Source organism: Hirsutella rhossiliensis (genome assembly GCF_020360975.1).
Source record: "Hirsutella rhossiliensis strain HR02 chromosome Unknown scaffold00001, whole genome shotgun sequence".
Lineage (NCBI taxonomy): Eukaryota > Fungi > Ascomycota > Sordariomycetes > Hypocreales > Ophiocordycipitaceae > Hirsutella > Hirsutella rhossiliensis.
This window is the reverse complement of record NW_025408667.1, coordinates 11343889-11358317: the sequence shown is the minus strand read 5'-3', so window position 1 is coordinate 11358317 and position 14429 is coordinate 11343889. Positions and strand designations below refer to the sequence as shown.

General features: G+C 54.6%; 4 protein-coding genes across 4 annotated transcripts; 2 read left to right on the top strand and 2 right to left on the bottom strand.

Annotated features, from left to right (window-relative positions):
* Positions 1-324: 324 nt before the first annotated feature.
* On the top strand, positions 325-2117 carry HRG_01447 (transposase-like protein; the record flags this gene model as incomplete). Its single annotated transcript, XM_044859918.1, has 2 exons — positions 325-1165; positions 1330-2117. 2 exons carry the CDS (start codon positions 325-327, stop codon positions 2115-2117), a joined length of 1629 nt encoding a protein of 542 aa, XP_044726318.1.
* A 3098-nt stretch (positions 2118-5215) lies between these two features.
* On the bottom strand, positions 5216-6691 carry HRG_01446 (uncharacterized protein; the record flags this gene model as incomplete). Its single annotated transcript, XM_044859917.1, has 1 exon — positions 5216-6691. The coding sequence occupies one exon, from the start codon at positions 6689-6691 to the stop codon at positions 5216-5218; it is 1476 nt and encodes a 491-aa protein (XP_044726317.1).
* Positions 6692-9053: 2362 nt separating this feature from the next.
* Positions 9054-9881, top strand: HRG_01445 (uncharacterized protein; the record flags this gene model as incomplete). The annotated part of the gene is made up of 1 exon (XM_044859916.1): positions 9054-9881. The coding sequence occupies one exon, from the start codon at positions 9054-9056 to the stop codon at positions 9879-9881; it is 828 nt and encodes a 275-aa protein (XP_044726316.1).
* A 348-nt stretch (positions 9882-10229) lies between these two features.
* HRG_01444 (uncharacterized protein) lies at positions 10230-13449 on the bottom strand (the record flags this gene model as incomplete). The annotated part of the gene is made up of 10 exons (XM_044859915.1): positions 10230-10420; positions 10514-10662; positions 10708-10903; positions 10976-11293; positions 11633-11653; positions 11702-11957; positions 12019-12254; positions 12513-12666; positions 12932-13009; positions 13213-13449. The coding sequence occupies 10 exons, from the start codon at positions 13447-13449 to the stop codon at positions 10230-10232; spliced, it is 1836 nt and encodes a 611-aa protein (XP_044726315.1).
* Positions 13450-14429: the final 980 nt, after the last annotated feature.

Sequence of the window (14429 nt, the reverse complement as noted above, 5' to 3'; positions counted from 1 at the left end):
TGGGGCGTGCTTCGGCGGCACGATGGCACGATTCTCAAGGGTATACAGTATCGCATACGGGACAAGAGGAACGTGGGCAGACGAGTGAAGGTCTCGTGGATCTATTCATATGGAGCAGAGCTGGAGCATAGTAATGACAAGTACTTCCTATGCGCCGATTGCCGTACCAAGAAGCGGTATACCAGTCAGTTATTCGCAGCAGAATCGACGACAGCCGCAATCCAGCATCTTTTAGAGTTCCACAAGATCAAATGGCCTTCGAATTCGACCACCGATGACGATGATATCGACGCCACCAACGCCGCAGAAGTTTTCCAGCTCGTCATGCCATTTAATGAGGATGAGTACAAGCAAAAGCTCATTGACTGGGCCATCAAGCTACGCCTTAGCTACCGAGAAGTCACGGACGAGTCGACCACTGATTTACTCACATACGGCAAGCCTCCGCTCGCGCGCCTGTTGCCAACGCATCACTCAACGCTCTCGCGGTGGGTGAAGGATTCGATGGCAGCACGCTTACCATTCATCATCGAATTTGTGCAGTCCGCACTCAGCACCATCAACCTCTCGATCGACGGATGGCGGGCTCACAATCGCAGAGAGTACATCGCTGTTTGCGGACAATTCGTCGATGGCCAAGGCCATCCTCGAACACTCCTCCTCGGCTTCCCACGACGTTATGGCGGTCACACTGGCGACGACCTCGCAGCACTGGTAAAGCCAGTAATTCTACAATACGGCATCGGCGAGAAGCTCGGCCCCTTCGTTATGGATAACGCTGATGACAACGACAAATGCCTCGAGGTGCTACAGCGTTCCTTTTCCTCGATCGATCCAGAAGCAGACCGTATTCGCTGTATCGGCCATATTATTAATCTCGTCGTTAAGGCTCTCTTATTTGGCGAAGGCGTCAGCGCGTGGGAGAAGAATCTTATTGAGGCTTCGGAGGAGCAGCGTGTAGCTCTCTGGACCCTCAAAGGCGTCATTGGCAGGCTGCATAACCTCGTTGTCTACATTAATCGAAACGACGCACGCCGTGAGCAGTTGAGAGCTCGCATGCGCGTCACGAAGACAAGCGACGGCATGCTGTTCGTCGGCGTGCTCCTCAGTGACGGTGGCATTCGATGGAACGCGACGTTCTACATGATCGAGCGTGCTCTTAAGTGTCGGCCTGCCATCGATCTTTACCAGGCGCAGTGGAAGCCTCCAGATAAAACGACAAGCACAAGAATGACTTCCTCACCGAGGCTGATTGGCACGAGCTTGAGCTCTTCTATAGGCTCCTGCAGCCCTTCGAGCGACTCACGAAGCGACTACAATGCCGTGCAGATGGCGAGGGCAACGAGGGCGGCCAAGGCTCGGTGTGGCAAGTACTTTACGCCATGGACTTCTTGCTCACGAAGCTTGAGAGCGTCAAAGAAGAGATACACGCAATGGATGCTGATAACAAGGACGAACTTCCGCACTATTACTCCGCAGGCGTGCTCGCTGCATGGTCGAAGATCAACACGTACTACGAGCTCACCGACCGATCACCGATCTACCGTATGGCCATCGCTCTCCACCCAGCCTACCAATTCGAATACTTCAGGGCGAAGTGGTGGAAGCGAGAGGATTGGATAAGGACAGCACAGAAGGAGCTAACTGCATATTACGATCGCTTCGCCGCAGTCACGGTGGCCACTGACCACGTCGACCAGGCCGAGACTTCTCCTTGTTCCTCGCCGACGATCGACGACGAATTCGATGCTTGGGGCCATACAACAGATCGACCACACCGTGGCAAGAGGAGGAAGGTGGAGACTGAGTGGGAGGTCTGGATAAAGCAGGTGCCGTCGAAGGACGACATGAACGTTAAGAATCCTCTCGCGTGGTGGGTGGACCGACGCCACGTTTGGCCCATTCTCAGCAAACTTGCCCTTAACATCTTCAGTACGCCGGCGATGAGCGCAGAGCCAGAGCGCGTATTCTCCGACGGCGGCGAGCTTATCACCGACAAGCGCAACGGCCTCGGCGATGACACAGTTGAAGCTGAGATGATACAGAAGAATTGGATTACTTCCAAGATTTTGCATGGGATTGCGACACCTCGAGGTCTATACAAATTACCGGATTAGGTATAGTACATCAAGTACTTGACAAGTTGTCAATCAAGCTCATTGACTGGTCAAGTCAAGCTTCAATCGAGTTGGACATACCTTCAATCAATCGAGTTCGATGGTCGAAATTGAACTCGATTGATTGTTAGCCACACTGGGTGGCGGACTCTGCATCACAGACAGCATTCCCATCTTCGGCGCAGGTTCCCCCTGTGGAGGAATCGGATGCAACGGAATCTCCATCAGATAGCGGCGAGGCTGAACCAAGACCTTCGCCGACGACGAACAGAAGAAAATCATGACACAAAAACGGCTAGATCAGCTCGCAGCGGCTGGAGCTGCGAAGAAAAGAAAGAGTCGCATGGTAGGCTCCAGCGGGGTGAGAATGTGGGGCAACAGGCTGAACCCACCACCTCCAACGTGGCCTTCAATGGAGCTCAGGGAACGCAAACCGAACTAGGAGAGATCCGGCAACAGCTGGATCAGCAGATCGACCATTCGCGGCGGCAAGGGGAGCAGATACAGCAGCTCCTGAGCGCCCTCTTAGAAAAATCGGGCGAACGTGGCTCACGACGACGGTCCAGGTCGCCAGAGTATAGCCCACCACCGCGGCAAAGGATTCGGGAACGCTCTCCCATTTACGAGCCCAAGAACAAAAACCAGGTACAGATTCAACAGTTCCAGGGCACTTCGGCAGCCGAGCTTTCTACCTTTGTCGGAACCCTTCAGTGGGTGTTTCGGGAGCACCCCCGCCACTACCAGGATGAGCAGAGGAGAATCAGGCTAGCAGCGGCCATCTCAGCCAGACATTGAGAAGGGATTTCCTAGACAATCTGCAACTCAAATTCGATGGAAGTGAAGAAAACATGACGTGGGGAGATATGGAGGACTGGCTCTGGAGCAATTGTCACACAGGGGATATCAGCCCTGTCAAGATCGTCGCTCCCTGGCTACTGCCTGGCAGGCAGTATACACTAGGCAAGCTGCTGCCTGCAGGCAGCAGCGCCACTCACTCTTACAACTGATGTATTTAAGGATGAATCATTCCCACTCATTAGATAGGAACAAGAGTTCTCCAGTCCCTGATCTATGTGCCAGCTTTGCTCATCCTCCGTGAAATAGCAATATCAACAATCCCCGAGGTCGCACCCGGAATGCATACACCAGCCTGACCAGGCTTAAGCAAAAGCCCGGCCAGTCATTCCGGGACTTCTTTCGGCAATATCGTGCGATTGAAAGCGAGTTCCCTCAAACTGTTCATGACTGGCTACGCATTGAGATGTTTTTGTTATGCTGTAACAAAGATATCAAGGATATCTTTCGATCACAAAACTACCCCAAATCGTGGAACGACTTGGTAGAAAAGGGCCATGAGTATGACGACGATTTCCATGACAAGGGTTACCAACCCAACCGTAGCGCCGGTGATCCGAGGTCGACAGAAGCGAATGGTGAAGAGGATGCATCGTCAAGGAAGGATAAGCCTGGCGCCTGTTTCAAATGCGGGAAGCTCGGTCATATACGACCAAAGTGCACCGAGCCTGATTGCAAACGATGCGGTGACGGCAGACACACTACGGCCCGTCACTCCGACCCGGTTACGGGTGCCAATGGGATACGAAGGATTCAACAAGAACCGGAGGATAAGGATTAGGAACCACACCGGCTCCTGTCTCAGAGCGGTGAGAACTGGATACCCTACCAGTTGCGACAGGATGGCCGGTGGTCCAAAACATGGTTGGCTTTGCTTGATCAAGGCAGCCACTACAACCTGATCTCTCCAAGGCTGCTCACTCAACGTGATTGGCAGCGAGTGGAACCAACGTTGGAGGAACCTGAAACGGCAGACCATAGCCGGATTGACACAAAAGGAACTATCAACGTCTTGCTCAAGGCAAGGGATAGCTGGGGAACCGAAGAAATTCTTCGGGTCTTCTGCTTCGTCTCATCTGTAGCTGACAAGGAAGGACTTTGGCTGGGAAAACCCTGGCTAAAACATATCAGTCTGTTGCTGGAGAGGGCAGATCACCTTACCTGGGCTTTCGCTGCGCCCCCGCAAAGGACATCGTTCGTCCGCGGCGCGAAACAAATCAGGCGTCTCGCAAAATCTCACTTTGGTATACCCCTTATCCACGAGAACAACAACGAAGCGCGTGACAGCCCCCTAGTGTGATCGACTCGTCTAGGGGGGCTAGACCGCTAGAGTGTAAATTGTTCGCCTGCTTGGCCCGAACTATACCGGCAAGTCTACGTAACATAGTTAGACCATGTCACGGGCTGTGCCCGGCTTGGTTACACATGCATTTTCACATACCCTCTGATCGGATGATACTCGACCTTCGAAAGTCCCTCTATCCACTTTTATGCCCACTTTTGCTCTCTCTTTCGCGACAGTCGTTGAGGGGAAGAGGTCGCCAGTGGTCGTCGCTCGGGGCAAACGTGTCGCTCAGGGCAAACGTGTCGCCTAGGGGAAAACGTGTCGTAGGGAAAACGTGTCGTGTCTGCGGGCACAGCTCTACCCCGTAAAGTGGGGACATCTCCGCCGCCTGGACCTGCTCTTTAAATCCGCGCCGCCTCTGCAGCAAGGCCTTCGGGCATTATTGGTCTATAAAAAGATAAAGCAGCAAGGGCGGAATATCGTTTGACAGATAGGACTCAGCCTGCGACAGATGAGTAGCCCGGAGGTTTCGGACTGCGTTTCCAGACTCACACGGACATCCCTAGCCTAGATGTGTCCTGTGTGAAGGTGGTCAATTGATGACAATAGTTTACACTATGTGAAGTTCCAGGCCAAGGTGTTCGGAGCCAAAAGAAGATTTACGGATGTAGGAATCCCAACTGCGTCGCATAGCCAACATTCACAGAACACGGTACAGTATGTACAGTACAGTAGCAGAGCAATCGCCCTGCCGGGGTTGAATGCTGTTAGACAAGGCAGCCAGCCACTTGCTCTCTTGCCAAACGCCAAATCTTGACCACCCACCCATTGCGTACCTAAGTCTTCAATATGGCTACACATATTTTCTAGTCCTGTTTTATGCGTTTGACTGTACCATGCCATGCATTGTCCGAATTCATCTTTCTCTTCGATGAATCGACGGAAACATTATCAGGCCTCAGGAGCTCAACCGCTCTTCCCCCATTTTCCTGTTGCCTCTGACCTCGGCTAGTGTCTCGAATGTGTACGGCAAGGTGGTCCTCGTGGCGTCGGTGATGGTCATCATCTTCACCCTCGGCGGCCCGCCCTCGTTCACGAACCCGAAGCAGTGGTCGCTGGTCTTCAGCAGCGTCTCGACGGCGGTGGTCTTCCCCGAGTCCTTGCCGTGCTTGGCGGCGTCGATCTCCCTCTGGTACAAGCTGGCGGTCATCTTCGTCAAGGCGGAGGCGCAGCTGCCGAACCCCATCCCCTCCGTGGCCAACACGGCCGGCACCGGCTGCGGGTCCATGGTCCTGACTCTGATGAACTTCTTGTCCCTGATCACGGTGGTGCCCATCATCATGGCGTCGCGCATCTGCACGTACGGCTCCCCGATCCCGTACTTGCTCATCATCGAGTTGACGATGCCGTCCATGGACCTCTCCACCCAGCTGTGCCAGTAGGTGTCCTCGAAGGTGGTCTTGCCCATCACGTTCCAGTTGCGCGGCTTCAACATCAGGAGGTCGTACATCTCCCCGCCCGGGTGGCTGATCATGTCCTCGAGGGGCATGGTGGTGTACATCGCCGGGTCGATGCTGGGGTCCCCGCCGGCCTCGTTGACGACCCTGACCAGGTTGGAGTAGATGCTCGTGCGGCCCTCCTTGACCCAGACCCTGTCCCAGGCCATCTCCATCTCCTTGATCGCGTCCCCGGACGCCATCTTGTACACCCAGGCCTCGTCGCCGTCGAAGTCGGTGTTGTTCATCTTGCAGACGTCGAGCGGCACCCTGGTGGAGAACTCGCCCTCGAGGGTCCTCCTGACCTTCATCGGCAAGGCGCTGTCGACCCCCTGCGACGGGCACCTCCCGTACGCCACCAGGTCCCCCTCCTTCATCCTGGTCATCTCAAACCTGCCGTCCTTGGTCATGAACAGAAACTTGCCCTTGTCGAAGAACTCGTTCGGCATGGCGATGTGGCCCAGCTGGTCGGACATCGGGTCGTTCGGGTTCGGCTTCATGGGGGACTCCACGCACCTCATGGTGTTGGTGGGCCTGGTAGAGTTGCACATCTTGCGCAGGATCCCCCTCTTGCCCTTGATTCTGGAGAAGCAGTACTCCATGACGTCCTCGGCGGTCTTGTCCCCGGCGCAGACGGCGGTGTTGATCATCCCGGCGTCGCTGTACCTCAGCTCGTCCCCGGTGGCGAACCCGAACGGGATCAGCCAGGCGGTGTCGTTCTGGTCCTTCATGTGGTGGCCCTTGCAGCCCTCGGTCTTGTGGTCGATGCAGCCGGTGATCGAGATCAGGTCCTCGGACTTGCACACGTACCTGTAGATGTTGTCGGTGTCCAGCATGGACCAGGTGCACGACACCACCATGGGCGCGGTGGTGATGGAGGAGCCGGGCTTGGCCACCCTCCTGATGGTGAACGGCCTGTCGTCGATGTTCTGGTTCATGATGCTGTTGATGGTGCTGTGCAGTTTTCGACTAGTACGTGGAGTCCTCGCGCAGCACCTCGTACGGCTCGTCGTACGGGTCGACCAGCTCGGCCTCGCGCTGCATGGGGTCCTCGACGGGGGAGTCCATCCTGGCGATCTTCCTCTTGCTCTTCTTGTCCTCCTTGCTGTTCGCGCTCTTGACGGTGGTCGTCCGCATGTCGTCGACCTCGGACGGGGACGGGCGCTTGGTCTCGGGCTCGAGCTCGGGCGTGGCCTCGGAGGTGGTCCCGGTGTTGTTCAGGACGGCGCTGGTGTCCATCCTCTTGATCCCGGTTATGCCCGTGGACCTGTCCTTCAACATGACGGCCTCCTTCATCAAGCCCATGTACACGTACTTCCTGGCCTCCTGGGTGGTCACCTCGTTCCTCAACATCCCCATCTTCGCGCACACGTAGACGATCTCGAACGCGCTCAGGGTTCCGCTCAACCTGCCGCTCGGGAGCACCGTCATGAGCATGTCGGCGAACACCCTCAAGTCGACGGCCGACACTATGGTGGTGAACGAGGTCATGGTCATGTTCTCGATCGTGTACTCGTAGTTGATGACCGTGTTGAGGTCGTACCTGAGCCACACCGGCTCCATGTTGGGGCCCAGGGCCAGGACCCGGTGCCCGTCCGAGCACACGAACTTGATCGTGCAGGTGTTGTTGCCCATGATGACCATCGCGTAGATGCGGGTGTGCTGCTAGGGACACGTGCTCCGTCTCCAGCACCGACGATGAGGATCGTGATGCAGTACATGTCGGTGTGGATCTGGCAGTTCCCCGTCACGCTCGGGATCGTGTCGATGTGGCTTTTGGGCGTGCTCGTCAGCATGGTCACCGGCGCCTACGTCGGCGACAGGCGCAGGACCTCGTTGCTCAGGCTGTCCGCGACCGCCTTGAACTGGGCGTACATGCCCATCCTCATGATGTTGGAGCTGGGCCAGATCTCCACCGCCTTCACCTGCAGGCCCACGGCGAAGATGGTGTACGCGTCCAGGTGCGCCGGGTTGCCCGCCTCGATGGCCATGGTCTCGAGCGCCAGCATCATGCAGAACGGCCCGGGGCCCAGGATCGACACCATGGTCTTGATGGTGTCCGAGTCCATGGACCTGACGCTCATCGTGCGGGCGCTCCTGAGCCTGTCGGTGTAGCCGGAGCTGTACCACTTCAGGTCCATGTCGCCGGTGTAGGTCATCAACATATCCCTGTCGCTGCACAGGAACAAGAGCGCAACCTCGACCGCCTCCGAGTTCATCACCAGCTCCATGAGCGAGGTCATCTTCGCGATCATCTCGTTGTACTTCATCGTATCCATGTGCCTGCCAGCCGCCACCAGGTACATGGGCTCGTTGGTGCAGATGGTCGTCATCTACCCGGGGATGACAGTCGGGTTTACGAACATAATCTGGTTTCTCATCACGTCGGCCTCCATGAGGTTCTTCTCGAACAGGGCGGTCTTCGTCTCCCTGCTCGTGTTGGTGTCCGTGACCATCTTCATCCTGGTGGAGATGTGGAGGATCGTGTACATGTCCAGGGTCCTGGAGCCGTTCCTGTTCACCCAGTCGAGCATGTACAGCATGACGGCCCTGAGCGTGTTCGGCCCCACCAACGAGACGAGGGTCTCGACGGTGATCGAGGTCATGGGTATGACCGAGAGGATCATCTCGCCCGCGGCAGGGGACTGGTTCCCCATCTTGTGCCACGTCAGGTGCTGGTCGTCGCGCCTGACCATCCTCACGGGGCCGTCCGCGCACATGAAGATGGTGGTGTCCATGGTGGTGTTCGGGTCTTGATCCTCTCGATGTGGATGTACCTGGTGCTGGGCTCAGTTGTGTTCATGTGGGTTTTCGGCTTGCTGTTCCGACCGCGACACCGGCGTCATGAGCCTGAGGTGTTCGTCTTGTGACGATGTCCATCACGAGGACAACGAGTCGAAGCCGTATGATGTCCGTGTTGATCTAGCACACGTGGCCCAGGAACCTGTTCTTGACCACGACCACATTCATGAACTTCCTGGTGTCGACCATCGCGACGTCCATGTTGACCGTCTTGCTGAGCTCGTCCAGCAGCTCAACCGTGTTGATGCACAGCATGATGCCTCTACTCTCCGGGCACATCTCGATCTTGGACTTCATCACGACCCCGCACTCGACGCAGGCGTTCTGCACGACCATGCACATGGTGAGGGTGGTGATGACGCCTCGTCTAGCCGATCGGGCCGGTGTGCATGGTCAACTGGGTGATGCCTGTCTCGTATGGCACCGACATCATGAGGAAGTCGGCGACGCTGTTGGAACACCTCCACGACCGTGCCTGGGCACATATTCGCGCACACGATGGACAACAGCCACATCTGCAAGATCTGCGGGGAGAGCAAGGACCCGACCAAGGCCAGGTTCGAGCACAGGAGGATAGGCTTGGACGAGCCCCCGGAGCCGGTCTTGTGCAAGTGCAGGGACCCGGACACCATCTTCAGCTCCATCATGGCCAGGGTCAGCTCAGTGACCTCGATCACCGAGACGGACAGCAGTATGACGATGGAGTCGTTGTCGTACCCCAGCCCCAACATGGTGATCATCGAGTCCGTCTCCCCGATTCCGGTCAAGGAGCTGGAGATCAGGCTGGACAAGGACCTGGCCGAGCTCATGTACATCAAGATGGACAGAGGCATGTTCGCGAGCGCGTCCAAGAGGAGGATCAGGGAGGTGGGCTGCACCTGGTGGACGGGCGTGGGGAAGGACGGGAACGCGAGGGTGAGGAAGAGGTCGAACGGCGAGATGGTCGTCAAGGTGCCCAAGATCAAGACCAGGATCGCGCCCGGGTACACGCTGGCCTACTCGGTCGAGCACGGGTTCAGCGGGATCATCAAGGACCCGACCTACATCGTCGACATGAAGGAGATCAGATACACGATCGACATGAAGCACCAGTACACCGACGAGTGGGTGAGGATCAACATGATCGCCAGGATGTACACCAACGACACCGGGGTCTCGTACGCGGCCGAGTTCGAGATCGAGGGCAGGGTGACGAACAACATCATCAGGAGGGTCATGGCCATGTCCGCCAGTATGGTCGGCCACCCCACCAGGATGCTGCGGCTCGCGCTGAGCGCGCCCTTAGCCCTGTCACCGAATCGCGCACCATTTCTGTCCGTTCTTTGACTATTTGAACAGGAAACCCAATAGGTGCGATAGGGTTTCGACAATTTCGAGGTGCCGCCTCTACCGACGGGTAACTATACTAACAACAGTCGGTGTGGATAGGCTAACTGAGGCTCAGTTGGGTCTTTGATCGGTGATCATGTTGTTCTTGTTATTCTTTTTCTATCTAGACCATGCGGTGAGGTTTGATAGGTTGTGTGTGTGTGTGCGGGTAATCGTTGTTCCCTGATGACGCACGTGATATCCTTCTGCGATGTGCGCTCTATCGTACAAATGATCAGACACTGGCAGCTCTTTTAAAGTCGAAGCAAACGCATCAGATAATAGGGGAAATAACCAAGGAAATCGTCAATCGTTAATCGCCTCTTCAATCGTCATATCTTCCTTCCTTTGAACCCAACCTTCAAGCCGGATCGTGATCTCGTTGTCGTTGACGAATCGGGTCAAGGCTCCGTTCGGAGATAGCTTCGTCATTGCATCAGCCGGGTTGTCCGCACCATTGATCCAACGGATGCTTGTGATGTCTCTCTGTTCGTACGCTTGCCTCAACGCCATGATATCGATCATCAGGCGTTTCTCCGTCGTAGTGCCAAGCTTCACGAGGCACTCGTATAGGCTATACGAATCCGTACACACCACGAGCGGGATTTGCGGCAATCCAAGGCGGTTTGTGATCTGGTTGATCGTCTCTGTGATCACATATGCCAAATCGAAGCCTGAAGCTAATCCATATATCTCAGAAGCCAAGACGCTGCGGGTGACTCTCTTGCACTTCGTCGAGCTCCAATGGATCAGGTTTCCGTGGATCGTGAATGACTCATCTGACTTAGTCTCGGTTGCAATGATTATAACGAATCCGATCTGAGAGCTTAAGTCCTTGTTGTTGGCGAATGATCCGTCTGTGAAGACGAAGACCTTTGCTGCTTCTAGACCTATTGGGACAAATCGAAGGCCTCTTTGTGGATTGTCGATCTGCCATTGGATCCGTTTATTCAACGCCTGAAAATCCTCCGCGGTTGGATCTTGTGATTGTGCCGCGATTGAATAATCGAAGCTAGCCTCTGGTTGACAAATTGAGGCTATATAGGCGCCACGGGCACGTTGTTCCACGTATCGTTGGGCCCGATCTTCCGTGGATAGATCGATAATTTTGAGGTTGTTGACCTGACCTTTCTGCATGACTAGAAGATAGCCCTTCTCTAGAGCAATGAGGCTGCCGTTGAAATCACAGGTATCGCCTTCTCGTAGGGTCTTCTTTGGCTTGGCTTGGAAGCATAGCTCGCGGTCTTCACGTTGCAGGAATGTTGTTGTGCCTACCAATAACGTATCATCAGTCTGAAGCGCGGCAACGCCGAAGGCATTAACCTGAAGTGCGGTATCCGCGTTGGTCTCTGCGGTCGTGACGTTGATCTCTGCGGTCGTTATCATTAAACATGGATCAAACGTTGACGGCTCCATCTGTAGCTTGATGCGGTGATGCTCATGATACGTATTGAACCAATGAGCGCCTGCTTCAGCGATTCCGTACAATGGCTTGACCACACGAAGGATGGTTCCCCTGGGTATCTCTCTTTAATTCGTGTGGCAAAGAGATGAGGATAGTGCGATTCAAAGTGGTCGATGCCTGCGTATAGGCCATCGTAATGTCTCGGATAGCAAGAGACATCTTCAAAGAGCAAAGGAAAGGGAAAGAGCGAGTACTACCCGCTGGGCAGGACGGGAGATTGTTGGAGCCTGCGTGAGGATCTCACGCTTCTCGTCGTCACCATATCCTTGTACCACAAGACGAGACTTCTCGTACGGTGTAGCAGTGTTCTTGCCTTTGACCTCCCGGACCATTCGTGACTTGAATAGCCTGTGTTTTCCATGCTTATTCATATCGTATCGTTCGGGCACGATGACGCCTGCGCCTAGCAGGTTCGTGATTTCGAGGTCATCAGAGGCTTCAAACGGTCGTCCGGCGGTAGTGATTTTCTTCTCTGCACGTAACTTTACGGCAAGGTCGAGGGCGGCGCACTCCTTATGCGATAGAAACATATTAGCGGGTGAAAATTGAGATCGAGGTAACGAAAAGGGCTAAGACTAAGGAAATAACTAGAAGGAACGAAGGTATCGTATTGCTGCTGATCTCGAGGACTTTTCTTGGTCTGCCGCGTCTGCGTGGTCTTTCCGGCTCGGGATATTCGAATGGCTTAGGCACTTCGGTCTCAACGTTGATGCTATCAGCCTGATTGTCAGCAGTCTGATTGTCAGCGTGTGGCTGCTGTAGAACATCGTGACTTCGTTGCTGCTGCGAATCCGGGTGGCGAAAGTAGGGCTGGACAGCCGTGCTGCGAAATTTAGCTGGCCCGTTGTCTAGCTCAACTGTGACTTCTGTGTCTGTCACAGCTAGGACCTTGTATGGGCCTTTCCATCCTCCTTTCTCACGAAATACTCGAACTTCACTACCAAGCGGCAATGATAGTGGCATCTTCTCAATCGAGTTGGGCCCATTACGGGCATTGAGGGCGTCATTGACCTTCCTTTTAGCTACAAGCTTGCGTAGCTCTGCCATAGCTTTCGTCACGGCTTTCGCACGTGTGATCGCGGAAGCAGAAGGCGGCGAATCCATCGTTATCCGAGGGTAGGCACCAAAGACTAGTAGTGTGGGCACTAGACCGTCAGGTCCGGCGGTATCATTGACGGATTTGAAGGCCATTTGAAGCAACGACTCAGCTGATGCTGTTTTTAGCTCGGCTTTCAAGATCTCGTATGCCCTTCGAATCGGGGCGTGATATCTCTCCACCTTGCCAATTGACCAGTGGGCTTCGACGGGCGCGGTGACAGGTTATTCCTAGCAGCTTCGCTTCTGCTTGGAACTCAGAGGAGGCAAAATTCGTACCAGCGTCGTGCGTGATAACATCTGGAGGGCCTAGGTATGTGTCAATCCAACACAATTTGAGTGCTTCCCACGTCTCTTTAGCCGATATATTCTGAAGAAATCGTCCGGCTTGGAAAGAGGTTGCTAGGTCAACGGCATGAAGGACTGGCCGGCTGTCAAGATGCATTACATCGACGATCAATTCGTAGTTGAAATCGCAGTTATCCTTTAACGTGAATTTGAACCTGCGCGGTGCGTCTGCCTTGATCTGGCAAAATGACAGAATTTTCGGATCATCGCGATTGCTTCGAATTCAACATCATGCCCAGCGCTTGTCAGTAGCTTATGTAGCTTGTGTACTGACGGGTGGCCAAAGCGAGTGTGTAGGCGCCGAAGCTCGGCTTCGGATAGGAAGGCAATAGCGGCTTCATCCTTCCGTAGGAAGAACCACGGATGACCCCATTTGCGTACGATCGGAATCCTCTTATCGCCGCAGATCAATTCGTTCGTGACGTTGTTGAGATAGGCACCGAGACGGTCCATATCCTTGAGGCATAGCAAGAAGGGCGTTGACATATTGATAACGTGGAAAACGACTTCTCCAATCGGGGTGATGACTGTTGTGATCCCGATCGTGTTCGTCGGCTCGTTTCCACCGAATCTGACCGTTGCGATCGTCGCATTCTTCCGTAGCTGGACCGTCGGCATCTCTCGTTGGAGCGCGCGGAATTGGTCGATCCCAGCTGTAGATATCTTCGCTGCACCCGTGTCAGGCAGGATCCCTTGGAAAGAGGTCCGGTTGTAGCGATCGAGCAAGAAATGCTGTGATTCCTCGCATATCGATTCTCCTCGACGGTGTGAATGCGGTGGCGAAAAGCTCTATTAGATAGGAAGGCAGCTGCAAAGAAGCTATCGCTTTGATCGTCAGAGTCATCGTCAGCAGAATCAGAGGTCTGATCTTCATCTGGGTCCCCTTCGTAATCGGCAAGGAACGTAGTAAATGGACGGGAAGATGACTTCTGGCCGTGAAATCCTCGTTCTCGAAGATATCTTTCCTTGGCCCTCTTTCTCTCGTCATCCGGATGCTTCGTTGAAAAACAGCCTTCTTTGCCGCAGACGTAGCAGCGCTTCGTCCACTTCTTCCTTTTGTCAGCGGGGTGCTGATAGCGGCGGTCAGTAAAGAATTGGTCTTGATCTTGAAGATATTGACTGGGCTGTCCGGGCTGTCTTTGGCTGACGGTTGTGAGTGACGATCTTAGCTGTGAAGATAGTCCCTCGAAGGTCTTAGCCGGCACGAAGAGGGCGAATTCTAATTCAGGCACGCCACGGCATGCTCGAATTGTCGTTGAAATTAGCTGGTCTTCGCCGCCATAGCTATTCCCAAGAGCTCTCTGGCATAGCTGCAATTTGTCAAGAAGAGCCTGGAGGATTTCACAGAGAGGCTTCTCGGAGATTCCTTCCGAAGCTGTGTGAAATTGATCGAGGTCCAGTCAGTGTGATACTGTTGCCTATTGACTTCCGTATCAAAGTGCTGCTTCATCTTCTGATACATCTCCGCGAACGTTGAATCGCGGCTGACTTGATGCACGAAGAAGTTCTTTGCTCTCTTCGTGAGGATATTTGAGAGCAAAGCGTGGAATTGTGACGGTTTGATGCTAGCTGTGAGGCAGGCATCGAGAAAGTAACGG